The sequence below is a fragment of the Mastigoproctus giganteus genome, chromosome 9, assembly GCF_048544385.1.
Source record: "Mastigoproctus giganteus isolate SK-2022 chromosome 9, ASM4854438v1, whole genome shotgun sequence".
NCBI lineage: Eukaryota > Metazoa > Arthropoda > Arachnida > Uropygi > Thelyphonidae > Mastigoproctus > Mastigoproctus giganteus.
The window spans coordinates 165,696,887-165,724,062 of record NC_143583.1 but is presented as its reverse complement, the minus strand read 5'-3'; the positions used below and the strand labels follow the sequence as shown (position 1 = coordinate 165,724,062).

Below are 27,176 nucleotides of genomic sequence, written 5' to 3'. Positions count from 1 at the left end.
TAATGGTAGTTACCTCTTTGAGTAAATCCCCCTTCAGCACACTGTGATCACTGCCTCCTAGTGGTTCATTTATCTGCAGATTCTTAATGCATGAAGAATCACTGCTGATAATCAAATCAAGAGTATTACTCCCTCTAGTTGCCTTCCGAACATGCTGATGTAGAAAACAATCATCCAATAAATCCACAAAAGCCCTGCTAGTGTGTGAGTAACCAGCCCCCAAATTCCAGTCAATATCTGGGAAATTAAAATCTCCCATTATAAGACTCTCTGATTTACTGGCCCACTCTATTTCCCTGTACAGTTCCTTATTATACTCATCAGAGTCATTAGGCCTATAGCACACTCCTACTCTCAATTTTGATCTCCCAATGCTTATGTCACACCAAACTGACTCAACACTGCACTGTCCAGCGATGTCGACTGGCTTCACTTCCTTGGTTTTTATGTGTTTCTTAACTAATAGCATAACCCCTCCCCCCTTCCTATCCTGTCTATCCTTTCTGTAGACGTTGTACTCCCCAAATTGCAGTTCTGCATCCCTTATATCTGTGTGACACCATGTCTCTGATATCCCAACAATATCTGCCTTTGATGTTTTGAGCAATACCTCAAATTCATCAAATTTATTTACTAAACTCCTAGCATTGGTGTACACACAAGTATACCTGCACCTGTTTCTATTCTTAGCTACCCTAACACAACCCATGTGTTTACTTGTACCGCAATGGCTCCCAACAGTCTCTGAAATACCATGCATCTTGTTTTTCAGGCTTCTGCTCATTCTAATAGAAGCAGTGCAAGAATCTCTTTCACCTCTGCCAGTGGCTACTGTCAATCCATTGATCTTTGTCTCCCCCCCAAGCTAGCAGTTTTCCGACCCACCTAACACTGCCTCGATAGCATCAGCAAATATTCTTGCACCCTTTCTATTTAAGTGTATCCCAGCCCTGTAGAAGCAATCTCTCCTGTTAACAAGTACAGTCCAGGCTGAAAAAAATTCTACCCCTTGAGCCTTGCACAATCTTTCCAGGGCCGAATTGATCGACAAGGCTCTCATCATATACTTCCTCTATCGTGTCTGGGCAGAATTGCAAACACTTTCAAATTCAACCCTAATTCTCGGCTTTTGTTCAGCAGTGACCTGTACTTGTTAAGTAATTCTGCCGGTCTCGTACTCTTAATATTATTAGTGCTAACGTGTACAACTATATCACCTTTTGTGCCCTTAAAAGATGATATTCGCTCTACAACGTCATCGACCTTTGCCCCTGGCAGACATACCCTGGTTCTGTTCCACCTATCTTTTTTACAAAGCATGTTCCCCGTTTCCCTGACAATAGAGTCACCAACAACTACTAGTTCCTTCGGGACCAGCGCATTCTGCCTTGGGGGTTGCCTCTGTGTCACGCGATGCCCAAGTGCAAGCTCTGGCGTTGATGTGCACAGCTGAGAGCTTGATGGGCCCCTCAATTTAGTTTCTTCGAGGGCATCCACCCTGTCCTTCAAGCTCTCATATAGGCCCACAAGAACGCCGAGTTGTTGCCTGATATCGATACACTCCTTGCATCGCGCACACACAAAGACATCCCCCATGGCAGTATCATGTCCCGTACCCGATTGCTCTGCAAACATCAAGCAAACAGTGCATTTTATAAGGCTGTGAGTCAGAGGACAACTGCCCCCCTCAGTTCTGCTCTGAGCCACAGCACTTCCATTAGCTTGAGCCTTTTGCTTTGCTGCTCTGGTCTGAGTCATGATTCTATTAATTTATTAATTAATTATAATTAATTATGTTATGTTATTAATTATGTTAAATATAATTAATTATATTACGTTTGTAATCTAAGTCGTTATATGTATTTATTTAAACGTACAATTTAACTGCTAACGAAGTTCAACTAACGCTATCGTATCACAATTGCGGGAAATTTACGAACGGTAGCGGAGTTGAAACACGTGGAAACCCTTACCGATACTTTTATGAAATTACAAGGCCGAGTAAAGAATAAATACACCAAATTAATCAGAAAATCACAAAATAATGTTATACTACTAAATTTAAATCAAAAGTTTTAGAAAAACAATAATTTCAAATCAATAAATAAGAAAAATCCACTTAGCGGCTTTGAACACGACTGTCTCTAGTGGCCTTATGCCTTTGGTTTTTGGTGGTCATGGGCTCAAACCCCGATCTAATCAAGAAGCGTGTGCTATGCACTGCTGCTCCTGCCCACCTGGCTATGGAGGCCCCTGTGTGTGCATGTGCGTGTGTGTCATGTACAAAGTGACACAAAATTGGAGTACAAGAGGCGAATGCAATCAGGACCTGGATAATATCCTTGTGTCAAAAGACCACCATAGAAAACATCAAGTGGAATGCATCTGATAAGGTAAGAGCTTACAAATGAAAGAGTTAGAGGAAAAGCAGGATGCTAATAAGTCGTTATATCATTAGTTGAGAATGCAATAAAACCATCAGGTTGTGAAACAAGCAGAAGTATGGATGGATAGAAGTTGTGACCAATAGCTCAGTCAAGAAAAAACAAGGCTAGACAAGAAATTTGAAATTAAGTTCAGATTGATTAACTGTTACATAAATGCTGTAATTTTATTCTAAGCAGAAAGGAAGCTAGAAATTCCAATACAAGCTAAATGTAATATGCTATGTTCTTATCTTGAATAGCCTTAGCACATTTAGTGGAATACCATAGTTTAGTTAAAAGACTAAATTTTAAAGAGGAATGAGAAATAAAGGATTTCATCCCTACAAGAATAATTTCACTGACCACAATCTAAACAAGCATTTGATCGGAACATTTCAGATGGTAATTCAACCAAGGAAAAGAGAACAAGAAACCATACAGATCATCCCATTTTACATTCAGAATGCCAATGAACACAATGCTGAAATTGAACATTGAGTTGGGAGGGGGGTCTGGAGAAAAGACCATCACTGAGTTGAGATCTGAAGTACTTAAATGGTCCCTAATATCAAAAGGATACTTTGAAGAATTACTGATGGGAAAAAGGTCAAGAATGTTGGGTGGGTGGATTTTAAGCCACAGGAAATCAAAAAGAGGAGATTCCAGATCAGGAAGTCTTCCAGGAATATCAGAGCACACATATGCACATGTAGTAGTAGTGGCATGTGATGCAAGAAAGCAAATGTATGAGCTTATGCAAAATCAGCCAAAATCAGCCAAAAAAAAAAAAATCACACCATTCCCTCCAAATGCCTGTCCAGTTCCTCCTTAAATTTATTCAACCTATCAACTTCCACAACGACAGAAGGAAGTTTGTTCCAGCAATTAACCACCCGCTGGCTAAAGGCAAATTTCCGCACATCTATTCTACATCTGTCCTTTCTTAATTTGAATTTATGCCCCCTTAGGTTCGTAATCTGAACAAGTGGAAGGATCCCATCAGAATTCAGCGTGCTCAACCCATTCAAGGCCTTATATACATCAATAAGATCACCGCGCAGGTGCCTAGTCTCCAGCCACTGCAATTTGCAGAACTTAAGCCTCTCTTGGTAAGAGGATCCCTTCATTCCCCTCACCAATCTTGTTGCCCTTCTCTGTACACGCTCAAGTAAATCTACATCCTTCCTAAAATGAGGCCTCCAGACCTGTACGCAGTACTCAAGGCATGGCCTGACCATTGCCTTATACAGAGGGATAATCACCTCCTTTTCCCTGCTAGCAAAATTCCTATATATCATTGACAAAATCCCATGACCTGCCCTGGCAGCCTGTCTGCATTGCTCAGAAAACTTCATATCTGCCTGCACAATTACTCCCAGGTCTTTTTCATTTTCTACCACCTTAAGTGTAGTACCACACAGTTGGTACGTTTCTCTGGGGTTACTTCAACCCATATGTAGTACTTTGCATTTGTCAAGGTTAAACTTCAGTTGCCACTTCTTAGCGCATATGCCCAAATTATCTAGATCCTGTTGCAGTAGCATACTTCCATTACTGTCATTAACAACCCTGCCAACCTTTGTATCATCTGCAAACTTTGACATTAAGCCTGATATACCTTCATCAATATCATTGATAAATATACAAAACAACAGTGGACCTAACACTGAACCCTGTGGGACTCCACTAATAACATTAGTCCAAGAAGAGCAGCACTCATTGATTACCACCCTCTGTCTTCTAGCACTTAACCATCCTTTTATCCATTGTAGCAACTTACCCTTAATACCATTCTGCTCCAATTTGTACAATAGTCTTCCATGCGCAACAGTGTCAAAAGCTTTCCTGAAATCCAAATATATAATATCAAAATTATTTTTTGCATCCAGTTCCTTTGTAACCACATCATAATATCCTATCAAATTTGTCAGACAAGACTTTCCCTTAACAAACCCATGCTGTGTCTGAATTATTGCTGCAATCTTGTCTAGATGATCCTGCAATGCATCTTTAACTAGTGACTTCATTATTTTACCCGGAACACAAGTTAAACTAACTGGTCTGTAATTACTTGTGTCACCCTTCGATCCCCCTTTTTGAATTGGGGATACATTTGCACATCTCCAGTCCGTGGGAACCTCCCTGAGTCCAAGGATGCTCTCATAATTATGGCTAAGGGTTTGCTTAGTTGCCTTGCCACATCCTTTGATATAACTGGATAGATCCCATCCACCCCAGGTGCTTTTCTTACGTTTAACTTCAACAATTTCTCTTCCACTTTGCTCTCAGTTATTACAAAATCATTAAGTATCCTGCTACAATTTGATAACCTTCTGCCATTTTCAAACCTTAATAATTCCTCATGTGTGAATGTAGATGCAAAATACTCATTCAGTTTGTTTGCTATGTGAGCAGGATCATCAACATTCGAACCATCGATGTCAAGTGGACCAATGACTCTGATGAGTATAATAAGATATTGTACAGGGAAATAGAGTGGGCCAGTAAATCAGAGAGTCTTATAATGGGGGACTTTAATTTCCCAGATATTGACTGGAATTTGTGGGTTGGTCACTCGCACACTAGCAAGGCTTTTGTGGATTTATTGGATGATTGTTTTCTACATCAGCATGTTTGTGAGGCAACAAGAGGGAGCAATACTCTTGATCTGATTATCAGTAGTGATTCTTCATGCATTAAGAACCTGCAGATAAATGAACCACTAGGTGGCAGTGATCACAGTGTGTTGAAGTGGGATTTACTCAAGGAGGTAACTACCATCAGAGGTAAAGGGAAGGGTTTTTGTTTTCGTAAAGGCGACTATGATGGTCTGAGACAGTATTTAAATTCTATACAGTGGGACCAACTGATGATGTTACCAACAGCAAACTCAAAATGGGAAGCATTCAAGGAACTAATCTTGGAGGCTACCAGGCTTTACATACCAACTAAGAAATATTGTTCAAGGTTTAGGCCTAAATGGTTGTCAGATGAACTAATGAGACATGTGGCAGAGAAGAAAAATGCATGGGATACATACAAATTAATGGGTGACATGGAAGCCTATGATAGATATAAGTTGGTCTGTAACCAAGTCACAAAGGAGATTAGGCAGGCAAAGGCAGACTATGAAAAATCCTTGGCAAAGGATGCAAAGAAAAACAGAAAAGAGTTCTTTACATACTTGAACTCGAAAAGGAAAGGGATGAATCAGATTGGTCCACTGGATATTGATGATTCAACAGTTGAGGATCCTGCTCAGGTGGCTAACAATCTAAACGAGTATTTTGAATCTACATTCACGCATGAGGAGTTATTCAGGAAGGAGAATGATGTAGGTAAAGTAAACGTTGGCAGTGAGCTGGATGATTTTGTAATAACTGAGAGGAAAGTGGAGGAGAGATTGTTGAGGATAAACATAAAAAAGGCACCTGGGGTGGATGGGATCTATCCAGTTATATTAAAGGAGGCAGCAAAGGAAGTATGCAAACCCCTAGCCATAATTATGAGAGCTTCTTTGGACTCAGGGGAGGTACCCATAGACTGGAGATGTGCAAATGTAACCCCAATTCACAAAGGAGGATCAAAGGCTGACACAAGTAATTATAGACCTGTTAGTTTAACTTCTGTTCCAGGTAAATTAATGGAGGCACTGGTTAAAGAAGCACTGCAGGATCATCTAGACAAGAATTCAGTTATAGCTCAGACGCAGCATGGTTTTGTTAAGGGCAGGTCTTGCCTGACCAATTTGATTGGATACTATGATGTAGTCACAAAAGAACTGGATGCAGGGAATAACTTTGATATTATATATTTGGATCTTAGAAAGGCTTTTGATACTGTTGCACATGGAAGACTGCTGCACAAATTGGAGCAGTGTGGCATTGGAGGCAAATTGCTGCTATGGATAAGGGGATGGTTGAGTGGCAGAAGACAGAGAGTGGTAATCAATGGACACTGCTCAACGTGGACTAATGTTATTAGTGGAGTTCCTCAAGGTTCAGTGTTGGGTCCGTTGTTGTTTTCGGTGTTTATGAATGATATTGATGATGGGATATCAAGTTTAATGTCCAAGTTTGCAGATGATACAAAGGTTGGCAGGGTCGTTAAGGACAATACTGACGCTATGCTGCTGCAACAGGATCTGGAACGGTTGAACAGATGGGCTGAGAGGTGGCAAATGAGGTTTAACATCGACAAATGTAAAGTGCTACATATGGGAAACAGTAACCCCAGAGCAACGTATCAACTCTGCGGTACTACACTGACAGTGGTGGAGAATGAAAAGGACCTGGGGGTAATTGTGCAGGCAGATATGAAGTTCTCTGAGCAGTGCAGACGAGCTGCAAGAGTAGCTCATGGTGTCTTGTCAATGATATACAGGAATTTTTCTAGCAGGGATAAGGAGGTGATTATTCCCTTGTATAAGGCAATGGTAAGGCCACATCTTGAGTACTGTATACAGGTCTGGAGGCCTCATTTCAAGAAGGATGTAGAGCTGCTGGAACGGGTACAGAGAAGGGCAACAAGATTAGTAAATGGAACTAAGGGTTGCTCTTACGAAGAAAGGCTTAAGTTTTGCAAATTAAAGAGTTTGGAGAGTAGGCACCGGCGAGGTGATCTGATAGAGGTGTATAAGGCTTTGAATGGTCTGAGCATGCTCAATGCCAATGGGATTCTTCATCTTTCTCAGAATAATCACCTCAGAGGGCATAAATTCAAATTGAGGAAGGACGGATGTCGGATAGATGTGCGGAAATTTGCCTTTGGCCAGCGGGTGGTTGGTTGGTGGAACCGACTTCCATCACTTGTTGTTGAAGTTGATAGCCTAAACAAATTTAAAGCTCAACTGGACAGGTATTTCGAATGAACGGAGGGGTGAAATGGGAGTGGGTTTTTTTTTTTTTGGCTGATGCTGAATAAGCTTGCTTTCTTGCATCATATGCCTCTGCTAATGCTAATGCTAATGCTAATTCAATCAGATTCACCCCCTTCCTTTTAGAGTTTATATAAGGAAAGAAATCCTTGCTGTTTTTCTTAGCATCTTTTGCCAAGGATTTCTCGTAATCTGCCTTCGCCTGCCGAACCTCCTTTGTGACCTGATTACAAATTAACTTATATCTGCCATAGGCTTCTGAGTCGCTTGATAATTTATATGCATCCCATGCATTTTTCTTCTCTGTTACGAGTCTCATTAGTTCATTTGACAACAATTTAGGCCTAAACCTTGAACAATATTTCTTAATAGATATGAAACTTTTAGTAGGTTCCACGATTAATTCCTTGAATGCTTCCCACTTAGAATTTACTGTTGGTAACATCGTCAGTTGATCCCACTGTACAGAATTTAAAAACTGTCGGAGACCACTGTACTCGCCTTTACAGAAGCAAAAACCCTTTCCTTTACTCCTGATGGTAATTAAATCTTTAAGTAAATCCCACGTCAGTACACTGTGATCACTGCCACCTAGTGGTTCTTTTATCTGCAAATTCCTAATACATGAATGATCACTGCTGATAACCAGATCAAGAGTATTACTTTCTCTGGTTGCCTCTCGAACATGCTGCTGCTGAAAACAATCATCCAATAAATCCACAAAAGTCTGACTAGTGTGAGTGCCCAACCCACAAGTTCCAGTCAATATCTGGGAAGTTAAAATCCCCCATTATAAGAAATTCCGATTTAGTAGCCCACTCTATTTCTCTGTACAATTGTTCATTGTACTCATTCGAGTCATTAGGCCTATAACACACTCCTACTCGAATTTTTGCTTTCGCAGTGCTTATGTCACACCAAACTGACTCAACAGTGCACTGTTCATCTATATCAACTGGATGCACTTCTTTTGATTTTATGTTTTTCTTTATTAACAGCATAACACCTCCTTTCTTCCTATCCTGTCTATCCTTTCTGTACACATTGTACTTTCATGTGCTACCTTGGAAGCAAAAGTAATCATAGAGCAAACAACTAAAGCAACTGAGATGTGGCATGTTAAAACAAATGATATTTGAGAATCTGTCAGAAAAAGTGTGTGGGATTTGGCAGACTGTACGTGGAAATTGATATCACTGACATTAGAACTGAAATCATGAATATTTGTAAATTAATTTCTGAAGGCTTTGGGAGGTTCAGACCTTTCTGTAAATAAGTGTGTTCTATTAGTTTCACTACTCTTTTTATTCAATGGTGTAAATGAGGTGAAAATTGGTGGATAGATGTATATAGCAACAAAGACACAGGAAGAACATACTGAATTCATATGGAAGGGGCATATAAACTAATCAAAGTACTTTCTAGAGACAGCATGATCATACAATAGCTGATGTCTTCTAGAAAGGTACCAATAAGTTCAGTATGATGGACTATCTAGCAGGCCTCTGAAAACTGTTGTACCCCTTTAAAATGTAAAGAACATTGGCTATCACTATGATGCTCATCATAATCTTAAAAGACATGATCCGCAAAGAATGATATAAGACATGGGGAAATGCTGGGGATTTTTTCTGGAGACCAAACATGGTTTCTGCCACTTCAAGCTTCCAACAAGTATATATCGAAATAGGGGTCATCTACCACTTAGTAATTCCAAGTGACATGGATGATTAGCCATTTCTCTGTGCAGTATGGACACCACACCCCAATTGCCTCTTATACTGTGTAACACCTGGTTGGTCACTACTAATATAAAAATTGACCCACTATTGTAAAAGTGAACACAGAGGAATTTGGTTATCACAGAAAAACTGAACACTTTTCTGAAATATGGCTATCTTGACTCACAAGTAGGATCTAAATATCAGCTGGAACAGCACTTTACACCATCAAGTAGAACTTTAGCTGTAATAGCTAGAAGAATGTCAAACTAGGATGACTGGTTTTAAATAAAGCTACAAATGCATTTTCTGGAGTTATACTGTTTGTGAGGCTTATTTAGAAATCAATCATGAAATTTCTAAAAATGTTTACTCACTAAAGATCCCAGAAGTATAATGAGGTAGGATGAGAAGGAAGGCTATGTATTTTCAATGCATCACTTAAGGAGCATCATCTTTCACTGAAGGTGAAGCTGAGGTTCATTAGCTTCTATATACAGGCTTTGGACTGGCGATGTCCTGAATAGCAACCCTAAGTGCACTGTGCAGTACTACTACGAGATAAACTGATAGAGTAATTCAAACAGTCATAAATTTGGGCTCCATAATCTCATCAAGATCTGATAATAACTTGGTATAGGCAGAGGAGGGTATAGTGATCGGTCCCCATGTCATAGTCAAGATGATTTTAAGTACATTCCGTTTTCTCGTCCAGAGTGTTAGTGTTTTGAAATATATGTTCTGGATTGCCAGTCTAGTAAGAAATTAAGACTAAGATTCAGATATTGTTAGTAACTGAGATCAGTTGGGTTCTCAGTTACTAACTTGGATTATAATTTGGATTCTGGATGTAGATGACGCATTATGCAAAACAGAATATACTGTAGATTTATTTTGGAAGTGAAAAGTCAAAACCATTATGTGAAGTACATGACACTATTTTCTTTATTGTGAGCTGTAGTTGTCTTTCAATGAAACATATATTCTGTGATTGGCTGAATATTGCAAGGTCATTGGCATAAAGGTGGCAGAGAAGAAAAATGTATGGGATGCATATAAATTATCAGGTAACAGAAGCCTATGGTAGAAATAAGATAATCTGTAATCAAGTCACAAAGGAGGATAGGCCAAAGCAAAGAAGATTACGAGAAATCTTTGGTAAAGGATGTAAAGAAAAACAGTAAAGACTTCTATATTTATGTAAACACTAAAAGAAAGGGGATGAATCAAATTGTTCCACTTGATATCGATGGTTCAATTGTTGATGATTCTGCTCAGGTAGCTGACAAACTGAATGAGTATTTTGCATCTACATTCGCACATGAGGAGTTATTCAGGAAGAGGAATGCCAGAAGTTTATCGAACTCAGGCAGGGAACTAAATGATTTTGAAAGAACTGAGCAAAGTGGAGGAGAAATTGCTGAAGTTAAATATAAGGAAGGCATCTGGGGTGGATGGGATCTATCCAGTTATATTAAAGGAGGCAGAAAAGGAAGTAAGCAGGCCGTTAGCCATAATTTTGAGGGCATCCTTGGACTCGGGAGAACGTCCCCATGGAATGGAGATGTGCAAATATTTAACCAATTCACAAAGTGGGATTGAAAGGTGACAAGTTATTACAGACCTGTTAGTTTAACTTCTGTTCAGAGGGAAATAATGGAGTCACTGGTTAAAGAAGACTGCAGGATCTTCTAAACAAGACTGAAGTTATAGTTCAGACACAGCATGGGTTTGTTAAGGGGAAGCCTTGTCTGACCAATCTGACTGAATGCTATGATGTGGTCACAAAGGAACTGGATAGAAAAAATAATTTTGATATTATATACTTGGATTTTAGGAAAGCTTTTGATACTGTTGCACACTGAAGACTACTGTGCAAGTTGGAGCAGTATGGCATTAAGGGAAAGTTGCTACAATGGATAAAAGGATGGTTGAGTAGGAGAAGACAGAGTGGTAATCAATGGACACTGCTCTTGATGGACTAATGTTATTAGTGGAGTTCCCCAGGGGATCTGTATTGGGCCCATTGTTGTTTTCTGTATTTATTAACGATAGTGATGAAGGTATATCAGGCTTCATGTCCAAATTTGAAGATGATACGAAGGTTGGTAGGTTGTTAATAACAGTAAGTTTTGTAAGGTACTGCAACAGGATCTACAAAAGTTGAGCAGATGGGCTGAGAGGTGTCAAATGAAATTTAACACTGACAAATGCAAAGTACTGCATATGGGTAGAGGTAACCCCAGAGTAACATACTGACTGTGCAGTCCAACACTCAGGATAGTGGAGAATGAAAAAAACCTGTGGATAATTGTGCAGTCAGATAGGAAGTTTTCTGAGCAGTGCAGATAACCTGCAAGAATAGCTCATGGTGTCTTGTCAATGATATATAGCAATTTTGGTAGCAGGGATAAGGATGTGATTATCTCCTTGTATAATGCAACAGTCAAGCCACATTTTGAGTACTGCATACAAGTCTGGAGGCCTCATTTAAGGAAAGATATTGAGCTACTAGTACGAGTACAGAGAAGGGCAATGAGATTAGTGAATGGAACAAAGGGTTGCTGTTACAAAGATAGGCTTAACTTCTGCAAATTGCAGCAACTGGAGACTAGGCACGTGCGAGGTGATCTGATTGAGGTGTATAAGTCCTTGAATGGTTTGAGAAAACTCAATGCTGATGGCATTCTTTCTCTTGCTCAGATTCCACACCTGAGGGGGCACAAATTCAAATTGAGGAAGACAGTTGTAGAAAAGATGTGTGGAAATTTGCCTTTAACCAGCGTGTGGTTGATTGCCAAAACAAACTTCCATCTGTTGTTGTGGAAGTTGACAGCTTAAAGAAATTCAGTGCTGAACTAGACAACTTTTGGGGTGAATGGATGGGTGAAATAGGAAGGGGTTTTTTTTTTGGCTGATGCTAAATAAGCTTACTTTCTTGCATCATATGCCTCTACTAATGCTAAAGTTCTGCACTTTGTTATTCTAATAACAAAGATCATAGCGATGAGCACCAATACGTGTGGTACACCTTCTCTTTGTAAAAGAAATTACAAAACATCATTGCAGTAATATTTGTATTGTATTCTTTGTTATAGTAGGGGCAACTTGAATCCAAAAATCTTTTCCCTTACAAATCAGGCCTTTGCTTTTAAGTTTTTTGAAATTCGTAAGGTTCTTGGTTGTTGGATGCTTATGAAACAGGATCCATGTCCAGTTTTTTTTCTCTTTTTTGGCAAGTTAGCATGCATCATTCCACTACTGACTGCAACAACCAGTAGAGATTTTGTTACGGCATTGGTTGCAGTAGCTTTTGGTTTGTTTGGATTTTATTGGTGCATCAGCTACTAGGGCTATAATGTGCCAAAACCACATCTCACTGCAGCAGCTAGAATATGCATTGTGATGTGGCATTATCAATGGATTGGTATTTGATGATTTTATCATCAAATGATATAATCAAAGCAAATAAGTTCCAATTAGCCTTGGAAAATTTCTATTTTCAGCAGCTATCTGTCTGAGGGATAAAGTTGTTTGAATTCCACAAATATCGGGTAATAGTCACTGCTTAGTGGGCTGTCCAGAGTTAACCAATGGATGAGTGGAAACAACGTTGGAAAGCAGATTGTCAGGTCTATAGTTGTAGTTGTTCTAGTGGAGAAATGATTGTAACTATCAGTACTATCATTCAACAATGTTAGATTTATGTTTGTCAAGTAATGATTCCAGAAGTTTCCTCATCTGTCTGTGGAATCTCAGAATGGATAGTGTGCTTTTAAATTCCCTAATAAACAAAAGGGGGGGAGAATCTCTAGAAGTTCTTCCTGACCATTATAAGTATATTCTTTGTTTGGTGAGAGATAGATTGAAACTATTATTACCTTGTTTCCAAGGACACACATATTGCCACTACTTCTAAAGATGTCTGCAGCGCAATGTATTTAACGGGAATTCTTGAGTTTACAAGAATGGCAAAACCTCCATCAGCAGCAGTCTAATTTTTATTTTGTTGGTATGCAGTGTAGTTCTTGACTGTTACCTGAGGAGATAGGTTAGTTTCTTGTAGACATATTCTTGCCAAACTATACTGCTTGATTAGGTTATAAATATCAATATTGCTATGTAGGCCACTAAAATTCTACTGTATAATGTAATCCATTATTTGTTTTAATAATTGAGTTTTATTCCATCTTATTTTTAGGTTCAGTCTGTTTTAGTCTCTTCAATTTCATTTTTTTTTTTTTTTTTTTTTTGGGAAGATAGTACTTCCAGTGTCCATGTCATCTTCATCTTCTTTGTACAGATCTCAGATTAATTCATCCAGGTTGTTGCTGTCATATATATCGATGTTCATTAAATTTTGCTGAATTTTTTTCACTAGCACTACTTGTTTTAGTTTTTAGAGCATCTGTTGATGTCGGATTCAGTTGATGGAACTGTAATTGCTGCGCTGTTGACAATTTATCGCATGCTGTTCATTAGACGACTGTTTTGATGTTGAGATTATTACTTGGGCCAATTTGCAATAGACATGGTTGGTGCTGACTGGTATTTCCTTGTTTCCAGATTATGTTTGGGTGCAGTGAGCAAAATTTCTTTCTTTTGCACCCTGATAGGTGATCTTCCATGATAGGTCACCTATTAGGTGCAAGCTGAAATTTGTGCAGAAATTTGTCTTCAGCCAAATAGTGGTTTATTGTTGGGACAAATGCCCATAAGGTGTTAGAAGGAATGGGGAAGTGAAATGGAAAGGTTTCTTTTTTTGCTGATGCTGTATAACCATGCTTTCTTCCATCATTTGTAACTACTACTAATTTCAACAGTGCAAGTATCAAATGTGTTATGGTTGAACTTGTTGTTGTTGTTGTTTGGTTTTTAGGAGCATTAGCAACTAAGGCCATTTTGCTCTGAGGATATATGTGGTGGTCATTCCCTGACCTTTCCACATCCTCTGTATTTGGTGGTCATGGGCTCGAACCCCGGTTTAATCAAGAAGCATGTGCTACGCACTGCTGCTCCTGCCCACCTGGCTACGGAGGTGCCATTGGACTTGTGGTGCAATACACATTTGTAGAGGGGTATCCAAATGCTTTTGGTCATGTAATACCTATACACTTAATGAGGAACACCAAAACTATTACTCAAAGAATGACACACAAAACATGTAAAATATAAACATTCCCCAAAAACTCTAAGATCTCCACCAGTATGAATGGCATTACAAACCTAGAGAATCCATATATCAGGCTATAATTTTTTTTTCCAAACTGGTTACAATCATACTGCCATCTTTTTTGCCTCTGGAACTGAGAATAGAATCCAAGGTTGCAGAAATGGCTATTTAGCCTTGTTAGCCATACACATGTAGATCTATGCTTTTCATGGGTGGGCTCTGGGAAGTATGCAAACAGGTCTATATTTTGAAGGTTGCTTCAAACAGTATGTTCTGTTAATTTTCAAACTGTATTACTTCTAGTACATGCTGCTTCTCTTATCTATGTTTTTAACTTATTGCAGACAGTTTATAACGGACAGCAAAAGAATAGCAAAACAGAAGACTATGCCTGTTTACCTCGGTTGTCGAATTTGGGAAAAGACAAAATTAAAGAATTTCTGTGAAATTCAGATCCAGAATTTCATAAAACCAAATCAAGCAACAATATCCTCTACATAAATAGATGTAGAGGGTATTGTTGAATCAAAAAATTTAAGTTTTATTTACAAATAAAATTTCTTTTTAAAGATTTTTCACAATTTTATATTTTTATTTTAATTCCAATTTGATTTTTGACAAAAAATTTATTTCATGTGACAATAAACTCAAAATAAGAACATGATAATACTTTAAATCATTTATATACAACATTTTCATTTTTACAAAATTTAAAAACCAGGTAATTCAACTGCAAGGACCACACAGGTGGAAAACATAGGTCAAACACATTCAATATATAATTGTTTGTAAATAATATTTATATATAATTACATTCTGAACTAACCCCCCAACACTGATTATATAAACACAAAAATAATGTTTCTTCAAATTGCTTTTTTGAAAGTTCCTTACTGCATTTGTCACTGATGCCATAAGTTTAGTTTCAACAATTGTCGTCACTTTAACAAGCCCTTCCAATTTGGGTAAAAATTGCACAGTACAAGATCAGATAAATAAAGAGGATGTCATAAGGCAGTTATGAGTGTCAGAAAGGTATTCAGAATTCATGTTGCATAATGAGCAGGAAAATTTTCATGAAGTAATTTCAATTTTTTTTCCAAACATATCCAGGCCTCCTTGCTCATTGCATCTCTCAAGCACTTAATGATTTTTAAGTACACCATCATATTAACAGCTTTACCAACAGCAGAAATTCATAGTTATTCAACTCAGTTTCATAAAATCTGCTATTAAAAATTTTTGAAATAAAGAAATTCCACAATATTTTGGTGTTTAAAATATCAAATCAACAATATTCAAATAATGCTTCTAATTTGGGAGACAAGTCGTCATTCATGTGTAAAGCCTTCATCTTCCTTCAATCATCCTTAATGTTATTGTGACCATCTTTGAAGTGGTCCTACCATTCAAATATGCTACTTCTTGATAAAACTTTTAACTATATGCTTCAACAGTCATTTCTAGGGAATCTCAGGATAATTTCTTAACTATAAGCAAAGTTTTATAAAAATGAAATGCAGACAGATATAAAATGCATTACAGTGTTAGGCAGATCATAGGGAACATTCTTTTGCCTCCAAAGATCAATTAAGCTTGGTCTTATCATCAGCTTACAAATACTGTTATCCATTGGTTCTGCCTAATTGTTAATATATTTTTAAATTTCATAGCATTGCCCAACAGCCAAATCTGCCATGCATTTAAAAATCTGTGCTGCATTCAGGGAAGCTGTTTTGAAGCTTATTGGATTCTCATCAGTTGGTGGGTGGCCTCAACTGGCAAACCTATGCTGAACATGTAAACAACTGTCTTTAATCTCTGCAAATAGCTAAGCAGTGTATAAGAGAAAAAGCTTCCATTTAGACCGAGAAAAACCATTAAGTGCATTCTCTCCCAATAAATGGGTTTCACTAACCCTTTACAATATTATCATAGAGGATATGAATGCAGAAACTTAAAAATACAGACAGATTTTAAGTATGTTTCTCTATTATGATGACCACAGGGAACATTCTGCTCCTTTCATTAAGGCTGAGTCATATGCCAGCAACTTAGAAACAAATACTGTTATAAACAGTTTTGCCCAAGTTGTTATCTTCATAACTACATGAATTCAGTATGCATGGAAAAATCTGAGCTACCACCTAAGAGCTACCACCTATTTAATAAATATTGCAGAGGATATCAATGCAAAAATTTAAGTAATTAAAGTGCATTGATGTGTTAAGCCAATAATGGAGAGCATTCTGTTCCCTCCAAAAATTCATTAAGCTTGATCTTATATCCAACTTACACATAAATACCATTACCTTTAAGAAGGCTGAACCGTAATGGCATTATGGTTCAGCCTAAGTTGCTGTCTTTTTAAATGCATAGTCAAGTTGTCTATTGAGTGGTGCCTTGTGATCTTTGTGCATGAGAAACCAAAATACCAACACACCATAAAAAAAAATGTAAACGTTCTTACAGGAAATGTTTTTCTTATTCAATATTCATATATTTTTTAATAAATTCAGCCCTAAAACTTTTTCATACCTTTTTCCTACGTTGTATTAGAGAATTAAAGTGTGATGTAGACATTCTGATTTTCTGCTTTCTTCCCACTTTCTTTGTTGTATTCCTGAAACTTACCCATATTCACGGAGGGAAGTTATGGTCCTGTCTTATACTTTAGAAGCAGAGAACACATCAGTCTGTTTCTACTTTTAGACAAAGGCATTCCACAAAAAATCTAAGTTATTAGAACTTAAAAGCCAAATTTCTTTACATGATGTTGTCCAAATGCAAGAGGTTTATCAGCTGTATTTCTTAAATTCATTTGCTTGTTCACTGAATATTATATCTTGGCTTTAAACTTTATCTAGAGTTGTTTTTATGGGCTATATGTGGCCTGTACATTGGGTTTAAAACTATGTTTTTCCTTTCCAATATCATAGGGCATTATTACTTGGGTTCAATTAAAAATAATTATGACTTCTGTTTTCCATTTGATGTTTAAAAAAATGCTTTAGATATTTTTTGTTTTGCTCACTTGGTAATAATGCAAATCCAAATCCTTTCAAAACAACTGACACAATTTTGGGCATCTATTAATATTATAATTCATTTTGTGCTATGATTTCCAGTGGGGTCTCAATCTATGAAATTTTAAAGTTCACAGGAAAAGGTAACTGGCTGAAACTACAAGATTTTAAAACAGACAAATAATGCTCAACTTGAATTACAAAAATTAAATTTTGAAATTTTTCATATATCAAATGAATTAAGCACAAATGTGTATATGTACACTTAACGTGAAATGTGCTGATGTCAAGTAAGTCAACATGTGTTAAGTATATTGATATTAAGTACTAAACATCAACAGATGTTGATGTTTAGTACACATCTCTACTGACAAGAATTGTTTCAAAGGTCTAACATAATAGCACATGCATAACTGTACAAATACGAGTTCACTTACTTTGGCCATCCTTCTCCTGTTTGGACAGTGAAAAGTGTTAACATGGCTGCCATTACATTATCATAGTGAAAAGGTTGATGCAGCCATTCACGCTCACGTACCTCCGGTGGTCTATCCTGTTCATTAAATACAAAGTATTCTCCCCTACAATGATAAAAATAGGCTTTGGTTAGAGTAAAATTAAGATTATTTAACCCTTTATGAATTACTTACATGTATATATATATTTTTTTTTCATGGACAGGCCCTGAGAGCATGTCACTACATGTTTTTCAAGGTCAACTGAAATAACATTTCAAAATATGTTAAAATCATACTATAAGTTTGATTAAACCCTCGCTCGATAATCCGGTTGCAGTTAGTTTGTATTTAAATACGAAAAATTCAGATCACATTTCAGTACTGTACTTTGAAAGACACATGGGATTTAAGAAGGTAGATAAGTCACTCTGATACGCAGAGAGAGAGAGAGAGAGAGAGAGAGAGAGAGAGAGAGATGTAACATACACCACATTGTTTTGCACGTTCAGTATTGTTGTTGACTCTGAGTAGGATGGGGGTTATTGCTTATATTGCTTCATTTGCGTACTTCTTTATACATATACATGTACATAAGTTAATATATTTTATATATTATGGGTTTATGCAATTATTGGCTAAACCACAACAAATTTTTTGTCAACACCATTGCATACGAGGACCTCGACAAGATCCTCATATGCAGTGTTTCATTGTTTTTCCGATAGCCATATCTTCAGTTCTATCAGATGTGCCAGCAAAATCTAATAGCGTACTTTTATTTTTTACGATGTCACATATGGTTTGGTTACCAACATTATAATGGTCCATTAAAGACTTAACGAATGCACTGTTTTCAAATTTTTTAAAAATTTCAAGTTTTTGTTCAACTGAAAGCACAACTCTTTTGCGTTTACTGATCATTTTCATGATTACTGAACAAAAAAAAAAATTATATTTACTATAAAAAAAAAAAAAAAAAAAAAAATTGACACTCCTAACATAAATAATGAAACAAAATTTGCATTTTTGTGTTGCGATGGAACACAACAATCCATGCAATGCACTAAACACTCGTTCTCTTTCCATTGTTGTTGTTTTTTTTTTTTTTTTTTTTTTTTTGTTTTTTTTTGAGCAGGGGTTGCAGGTAATAGGTACATTCATCTCCTAAACATTAGCATTAGTAGAGGCATATGATGCAAGAAAGCAAGCTTATGCAGCATCAGCGAAAAAAAAAAAAAACTTCCACTTCACCCCTCTGTTCATTCGAAATACCTGTCCAGCTGAGCCTTAAATTTATTTAGGCTACAGACTTCCATCCCTTGTTGTGGAAGTTGATAGCCAACTATCCGCTGGCTAAAGGCAAATTTCTGCACATCTATCCTACATCTGTCTTTCCTCAATTTGAATTTATGCCCTCTCAGGTGATTATTCTGAGCAAGAGGCAGAATCCCATCAGCATTGAGCATGTTCAAACCATTCAAGGCTTTATACACCTCTATCAGATCACATCGCCAGTGCCTAGCTCCAGACACTGTAATTTGCAAAACTTAAGCCTTTCTTCGTAAGAGGAACCCTTTGTTCCATTCACTAATCTTGTTGCCCTTCTCTGTACTCATTCCAGCAGCTCTATATCCTTCTTGAAATGAGGCCTCCAGACCTGTATACAGTACTCAAGGTGTGGCCTGACCATTGCCTTATACAAGGGAATAATCACCTCCTTATCCCTGCTAGAAAAATTCCTGTATATCATTGATAAGACACCATGAGCTACTCTTACAGCCCATCTGCACTGCTCAGAAAACTTCATATCTGCCTGCACAATTACCACCAGATCCTTTTCATTCTCTACCACTGTCAAGTCCCTTTCTATAAACAATATTTTAGAACTCACCTCTTTACTATTGACACCAGACATTTTAGATTTCATTTGGAAGTGTTTTTAATGATATAACTTAATAATATGGATAATATAACACCGCTTCTTGTTGCATATTTATGACTTGCAAAAGATCTATTTATACCTATTTTTTTATTACTTGAATTTTATGATTTCGGGTAGATTTTTTTCCCCTTTGGAGTCTTAAAGTGTCCCGCTAAATCCGATCCTGGTAAACCAAGAGTGCCGTACAACTTCTGAGTCATCTATCGATGGATAAATGTACAGTCTTTTTAAAGTTTTTAAATAAAGGATCTACAGTGATTTTTTTTTTTATTTATTTTTATTAGCACTACTTATATCACTAAATTTTCTATTTATTTGTGTTATAAGTTTTTTTTTGTCCTTTAGAGCAATCTTTTTGCTTCACTAATCTTTATTATTGCTTAATCCGGATTAGTGAAGTACAGTAGACCCTCACTAATCCAGATTAGTGAGAGTCTATTGTATGTTAAAGTCATCCAATAAGTGACAATACTTATCTGGTTTCTAAGTGATTGAAGATACAGTTTACAACAGATTTCAGCATGAAAACAGAGTTTAAAATCAGAGTACACAGTTGTGGGAGGGAAAGATCACACTCGAAATCCATTATTGTCCAATTTTGGATTTGAAAAGCGGAAATTCTCTGGAATTAAGATCTAGAATTTGAATATTGATACATAAATAGATATTATGTATCATCAAAAAATTAAGTAATGATGATTTTTAGAAATCGAGCTTTCAAAGTTTTCATTTTTACAAATTTTCAAAATTCATTAAAAAACATGGCCTATAAAAGAGTTAATGAATATTTTTAAAAGCCTTGAAAAGAAAATCAGTCAAAAGGGTGCTATTATCAAGATTTTATTTGATTTTGGTTTTTATGGTGCACAGGCAACTAAGGTCACAATGTGCCAAGTCCAATTCTTATCAAGAAAGGCTTCAGTTCTAGAAATTGCTGCGAGTTGACTCTAGGCACTTGCAAAGTGATCTGACTCAGGTGTTTAAAGCCTTGATTGGATTAAGTAAGCTAAATATTGATGGCATTCTTCCTCTTGCTAAGACTACACACACATGATGGGGCATAAATACTTCCACAAGTCCATTCAAATATGGATTAGAATAGACTTGTGGGAATAAACACCATGCTCAAAAGGGCATGGTGTTTATTCTGTCTAAACATTTACAGCAAATGAAACACAAAAAGCAGTTGAAGAATCATCATTGTATAATCCACCTGTAATATTTGATAGAGACAGACCTCAATTTTCATAAAGTTATGGATGGTGTTGTTAAGGTGATTAACTTCATCAGATCTAGTTCTCTGAACCACAGACAATTTAAAGCATTTCTTTAAGAAATAAAAGCTGAATATGGCAATATTATGTACTACAGTCAGTTCTGCTATAACATGGTACATGTGTTCCTAAAATTTTCTGTGTTATGGAATTTCATGCATTTAAAAACAACCAGGCTTATGGGGTAAAAAGGGACAGGGGAAGAGGACTCAAAAAAAAAAAAAAGTTCAATCTGGTAAGTAAAACACTAAAAAAAGTCAGAAGCCCAATAAAATTGCTAATACAAGTTTAAACATCTCAAGACACCTTGTAGTGGTCAGAGACTATGTATGCTTACGTACATAGCTTAATAATACAGTAATATCTGCATACTAATTGATATTTCTGTTCACTGACTTTTTTTTTATTGTAAAATTTAAAACAGTAAAAAAGATAAGCAATCAATAACGATGATAATGATAAAGGGCATACACATGCGCAAGTGAGATACAGAGTAACAAGTTTACAAAGTTTAAAAAGTAGGAATGAAGAGAAGATTCTGAAAATTTATTTAAGTTTTTTATATGATTTAAGATTTCATGGAAGGGGAAACACATTTCACCATAATACCGTAAAAACTCACAGAATTCCAGCTATCGGTATTAACGCAAATGCAATAAGATCGAGTTTACTATGCAATAAGATCGAGTTTACTATGCATTGATAACAGACTGCACTAACAGAAAGCCCAGTAAACCGGAAAATTTGCGTGAACTGTAAATTATTTTTATTGTTTTATGGTAGCGACCTCCAGAAATGTGCTCCTCTACTCACAATATCACGCCTTACGAAATTTCTGTTCGTACAAAAAAATGAGTTCCTGAAAACATGAGTCAGCCAACAATATCACCTGTTATTTTATGAATACAGCAAATGACAACAGTATGTCTCTGACCAATACAACTACAGTAAATGGGAAATATAGTTCATAAAATTGACATTTTTTAAGCTTCATAAACTTGTATGTATTGCTGAGCAGGTCGCTACTTTCCGCTTGGCACTGTGTTTTGCGTTCACCTGGTGTTACTCGCAGACAAATTAGAGTATAAGCCAACACAAAAATCGTGTTATGCTCACATTGTTCCCTAATATATCAGTCGCGTTGGAACAAATTTGCGTTGCTAAAATGCGCATTATAGCAGAATTGACTGTATTCTGAAATCAGCGGGGGGCAAAGTTTTGCAGCATTTTATGTTGCTTTTACTAAAAAAAAACAAGGGAAAGGATGTGAATATATTCCATGATCCTGAATGGATTTGTGACTTAGCATTTTTGACAGATATAACAGCACATCTTAATGAATTAAATGAGAAATTGCAAGGCAGAAACCATTTGTTTTGTGAACTTTTCAATAGAATATCAGCCTTTCAGAAAAATTTAGAGCTATTTAGAGAAACGTTTCACAAATATAACATGGATAGTTTCAAGCATGTTTGTATATAGAGCATATTCAACAATCTTTCACAGAAAGGTTTGTACACATAGAATGCGATAAAAACATATTAAAAATCTTTGCAAATCCTTTCAAAGTTTCCTATAAAGATGGCGATTCAAATTTAAGCTGGAACTCACTGAACTTTTAGCATAATGATGAGCTGTGCTACAAGTTCAAAGAGGGGAATCTAATAAACTTCTATAAATGTCTTTCAAAAGAAGCCTTTCCATATCTCTGTCCCTCAGAAACTAGCTTATTATGCTTGTTAGTTTGGAAGCACTTATTGTGATGATTTTTTTTTTTTTTTTTTAACATTTTTTTATTAACAAGCAGCCCCTAGTCAGAAACTGGCAATTCTGCTATACATATTATAAACAGATGATATACAGATTCAAGGCCAAACCATAAATTAAAAGGTCATAAAGCAAACTAGGAGAATTCAAATCAGTCTCAATCAACTTAATACATGTCCAGGAATCATATGACATATTAGAGTTAAAGTCAGAAATATAAATTGTGGAACAAGGAACCACAAGGCAAGCACATGGCCTTCTACTATTCTTTCCACAAGTTCAAGCAGGACAGATCTTCTCTGGATTAATTTCTTGGGAAAAAAGTTTTGAAAAGCCTGAAAATCTTGCTCAGTCTTAATTAACTGAGCCTCATTGTCCTCAGTCAGGTGAGCAAGATTAGGACTAGAACATAAAAATTTCTTTCTGAGATCAGAGTACACACAACAAAAAAACACACTCCATGTCTCCACAGCCTTACGATGACACTGCAACCTTCCCGAAACACACAGTTGATTCAGCTTTGCTAGAAATGAGTCATGACTGGTTAATAAAAAGAGTTTGTACATTAGGCACAACCATTTTTCTAGTGGAACATCAAAAACAGAGGCAAAGAACCTACAAGTGTTATTTCACCTTTAGCAGAGTTAGCCCATCTATGATTCCAAAGTGTCATTAAGGTATTGAAGATTCACTTGGCCAAATTCTTAGTATTATTAGCCAACTCCAACTCAAGATCAAGAATAATAAAAGGAGTTCCATGCCAAATACTGAAAGTCATTAATCTGTAGATCAGAAAAAGCTCAAATGGGATTTTCTTTGTGACAATCTGTGGTGCATCAGTGGAGATAGTTCTACAAACTAGAGCCATCTTCAGGAGCATTATTCTTTGAATGGAATACAGTTTTCTAACATAAATTTTAAAATAAATACAGTTTATCCAAACTGAGATACCATAAGAAACAATAGGAAGGAAAACACAGTCTAAAGAAGAGATAGTGCCCCCACCTCTAGTACCCCAATCCTACCCAGTAACCCTTACTATCACGTTAACAAACTTTGCAACCTTTTCAGATAGAAAATTGATATGGGTGTCAAATCTCAGACCTCTGTCAATGAAGACTTTTTTACTGAAGGTATTAATATTCTTAATGGATTTTAAACATCCAGAACCAATACGCACACGAGGTTCTCTATGTACAGATAGGTTCCCCTTTATAAACAATATTTTTGTTTTCGACCTAGATATTGTTAATTTATGGAAGTCACACCAAGCATTCAGATCTTTTATTATTTCCTTAGATCATTGTTCAATTTGTAGCCATGAAGAGTCTTCAACTGAGATTGCCAAGTCATCAACATATGCAATTGTATGAACATAACTATATTCCTTCCATAACCAATCCTCTAATACCAATTTCCACATTACAAAATCTCAAAAACACATCCCTGCATATATCCTCAAATAGCAGATCTAGTTACTGAATTCCAACTTGACTTAAGCTTAAATGATTTTTTCTTAAAATAATCCATATGACGCTATAAAGCTGATGGGAGCATTTTGCGATGTGAAGCATCAGTAACACACTGTGCCAGGAGATATTATCAAAAGCCCCTTCAAAATCAACAAAAATGCCAAGAACATATTTAGCATCCTCTGTACACACCAGGACCAAGAGTAAAACCATATTGTATATTTGAGAGTCCCAAATTTTCTTGTGTATACTGAAATTTTTGCTGCAAAAGCATGTAGTAGTAGTAGTGGCATGTGATGCAAGAAAGCACGTGTATGAGCTTATGCAGCATCAGCCAAAAATATAAAAAAAAAAAAAAAAAACAAACACACCATTCCCTCCAAATGCCTGTCCAGCTCCTCCTTAAATTTATTCAACCTATCAACTTCCACAACGACAGATGGAAGTTTGTTCCAGCAATTAACCACCCGCTGGCTAAAGGCAAATTTCAGCACATCTATTCTACATCTGTCTTTTCTTAATTTGAATTTATGCCCCCTTAGGTTCGTAATCTGAACAAGTGGAAGGATCCCATCAGAATTCAGCATGCTCAACCCATTCAAGGCCTTATATACCTCAATCAGATCGCCGCACAGGTGCCTAGTCTCCAGCCACTGCAATTTGCAGAACTTAAGCCTCTCTTGGTAAGAGTATCCTTTCATTCCCCTCGCCAATCTTGTTGCCCTTCTCTGTACACGCTCAAGTAAATCTACATCCTTCCTAAAATGAGGCCTCCAGACCACCTACGCAGTACTCAAGGCGTGGCCTGACCATTGCCTTATACAGAGAGATAATCACCTCCTTTTCCCTGCTGGCAAAATTCCTATATATCATTGACAAAACCCCATGACCTGCCCTGGCAGCCTGTCTGCATTGCTCAGAAAACTTCATATCTGACTGCACAATTACTCCCAGGTCTTTTTCATTTTCTACCACCTTTAGTGTAGTACCACACAGTTGGTATGTTTCTCTGGGGTTACTTCTACCCATATGCAGTACTTTGCATTTGTCAAGGTTAAACTTCAGTTGCCACTTCTTAGCCCCTCTGCCCAAATTATCTAGATCCTGTTGCAGTAGCACACTGCCATTACTGTCATTAACAGCCCTGCCAACCTTTGTATCATCTGCAAACTTCGACATTAAGCCTGATATACCTTTATCAATATCATTGATAAATATACAAAACAACAGTAGACCCAACACTGAACCCTGTGGGACTCCACTAATAACATTAGTCCACGAAGAGCAGCACCCATTGATTACCACCCTCTGTCTTCTCGCACTTAACCATCCTTTTATCCATTGTAGCAACTTACCCTTAATACCATTCTGCTCCAATTTGTACAATAGTCTTCCATGAGCAACAGTGTCAAAAGCTTTCCTGAAATCCAAATATATGATATCAAAATTATTTTTTGCATCCAGTTCCTTTGTAACCACATCATAATATCCTATCAAATTTGTCAGACAAGACTTTCCCCTTAACAAACCCATGCTGTGTCTGAATTATTGCTGCAGTCTTGTCTAGATGATCCTGCAATGCATCTTTAACCAGCGACTCCATTATTTTACCCGGAACAGAAGTTAAAGTAACTGGTCTGTAATTACTCGTGTCACCCTTTGATCCCCCTTTGTGAATTGGAGATGCCCTCTACAAATTTTCTTCATACGTGTATGTAACTTTCAGGTTTTCAGGTGCCCCTTCAATGTTAGTGCCCAGGTGCAGAGAACCCCTAGTGCCCTCAGGACAGCCTGGCCCAGCAGCCAGGCGTCACATAATGTGAGTTCAATTGACATGTTTTTAAGTTACCGCTATTTGAAAAAATTATACTCCTTTTCACTTCACACGATGCAAATTTCCAGTTAACATGATCTCTTTTTAGGCGATAGCTGAAAAAGATTTGAATTGTGAACTACACTTATTGTGCGTTGGATGGCCAATGAACATGTGTTTGCCAGCCTCAGTGTGTTCCATCAACTATCGGAAACAGAAGTGTTACTTGACAGGCTCCTGCTAATAAAGTCATGTGTAGACTTGCATTTAAAATTAAAATTACAGAATTAAATGTTTATTGCATAAAACACACAACAAAGAAACTATATATTACAGAAATATTTGAACAGGTTTGTTTGCACAGCATTTTTTTTTTTTTTTTTGTCAAATCAACTTCTGATAGCTGAAAACAATCTTCTCTAGTTCATGGTGAAATAAATATCACAGAGAACCTCAAACCTTTTGTTTGAGATTCTCTATGATATAAAAGATTTCATCTAGTTCTTTTACCGTTACTCCTCATTTAGCTCATAAGAGTAGGAGACCGGTGGAATTACTTAACAAGTACAGGTCAGTGTTAAAAAAAGCCGTGAATTAGGGTTGAATTTGAAAGTGTCTGCAATTCTGCCCAGACACGATAAGGGCCTTATCAATCAATTCGGCCCTGGAAAGATTGTGCAAGGCTCAGGGGGTAGAATTTTTTTTCAGCCTGGTCTGTACTTGTTAACAGGAGAGACTGCTTCTAGAGGGATGGGATACACTTAAATAGAAAGGGTGCAAGAATATTTTCTGATGCTATCGAAGCAGTGTTAGGTGGGTCGGAAAACTGCCAGCTTGGGGGGATACAAGGACTAATAGATTAACAGTAGCCACTGGCAGAGGTGAAAGTGATTCTTGCACTGCTTCTATTGGAATGAGCAGCAGCCTAGAAAACAAGATGCAGGGTATTTCAGAGACTGCTGGGAGTCATTGCGGTACATGTAAACACATGGGTTGTGTTAGGGTAGATAAGAATAGGAACACGTGCATGTATACTTGCGTGTACACCAATGCTAGGAGTTTGGTAAATATATTTGATAAATTTGAGGTACTGCTCAAAACATCAAAGGCAGATATTGTTGGGATATCAGAGATGTGGTATCACACAGATATAAGGAACGCAGAACTGGAATTTGGGGAGTACAATGTGTACAGAAAGGATAGACAGGATAGGAAGGGAGGAGGGGTT

At 37.0% G+C, this 27,176-nt stretch overlaps 1 protein-coding gene across 1 annotated transcript in view; it reads right to left on the bottom strand.

Annotated features, from left to right (window-relative positions):
* LOC150080869 (voltage-dependent calcium channel type A subunit alpha-1-like) overlaps positions 1–27,176 on the bottom strand; it is a 1,489,217-nt gene that overhangs the window by 866,258 nt on the left and 595,783 nt on the right. The window contains exon 25 of the mRNA XM_090381686.1: positions 17,660–17,803. Within this exon, the coding sequence (XP_090237812.1) occupies positions 17,660–17,803 (144 nt within the window). The remainder of the gene's footprint in view (positions 1–17,659; positions 17,804–27,176) is intronic.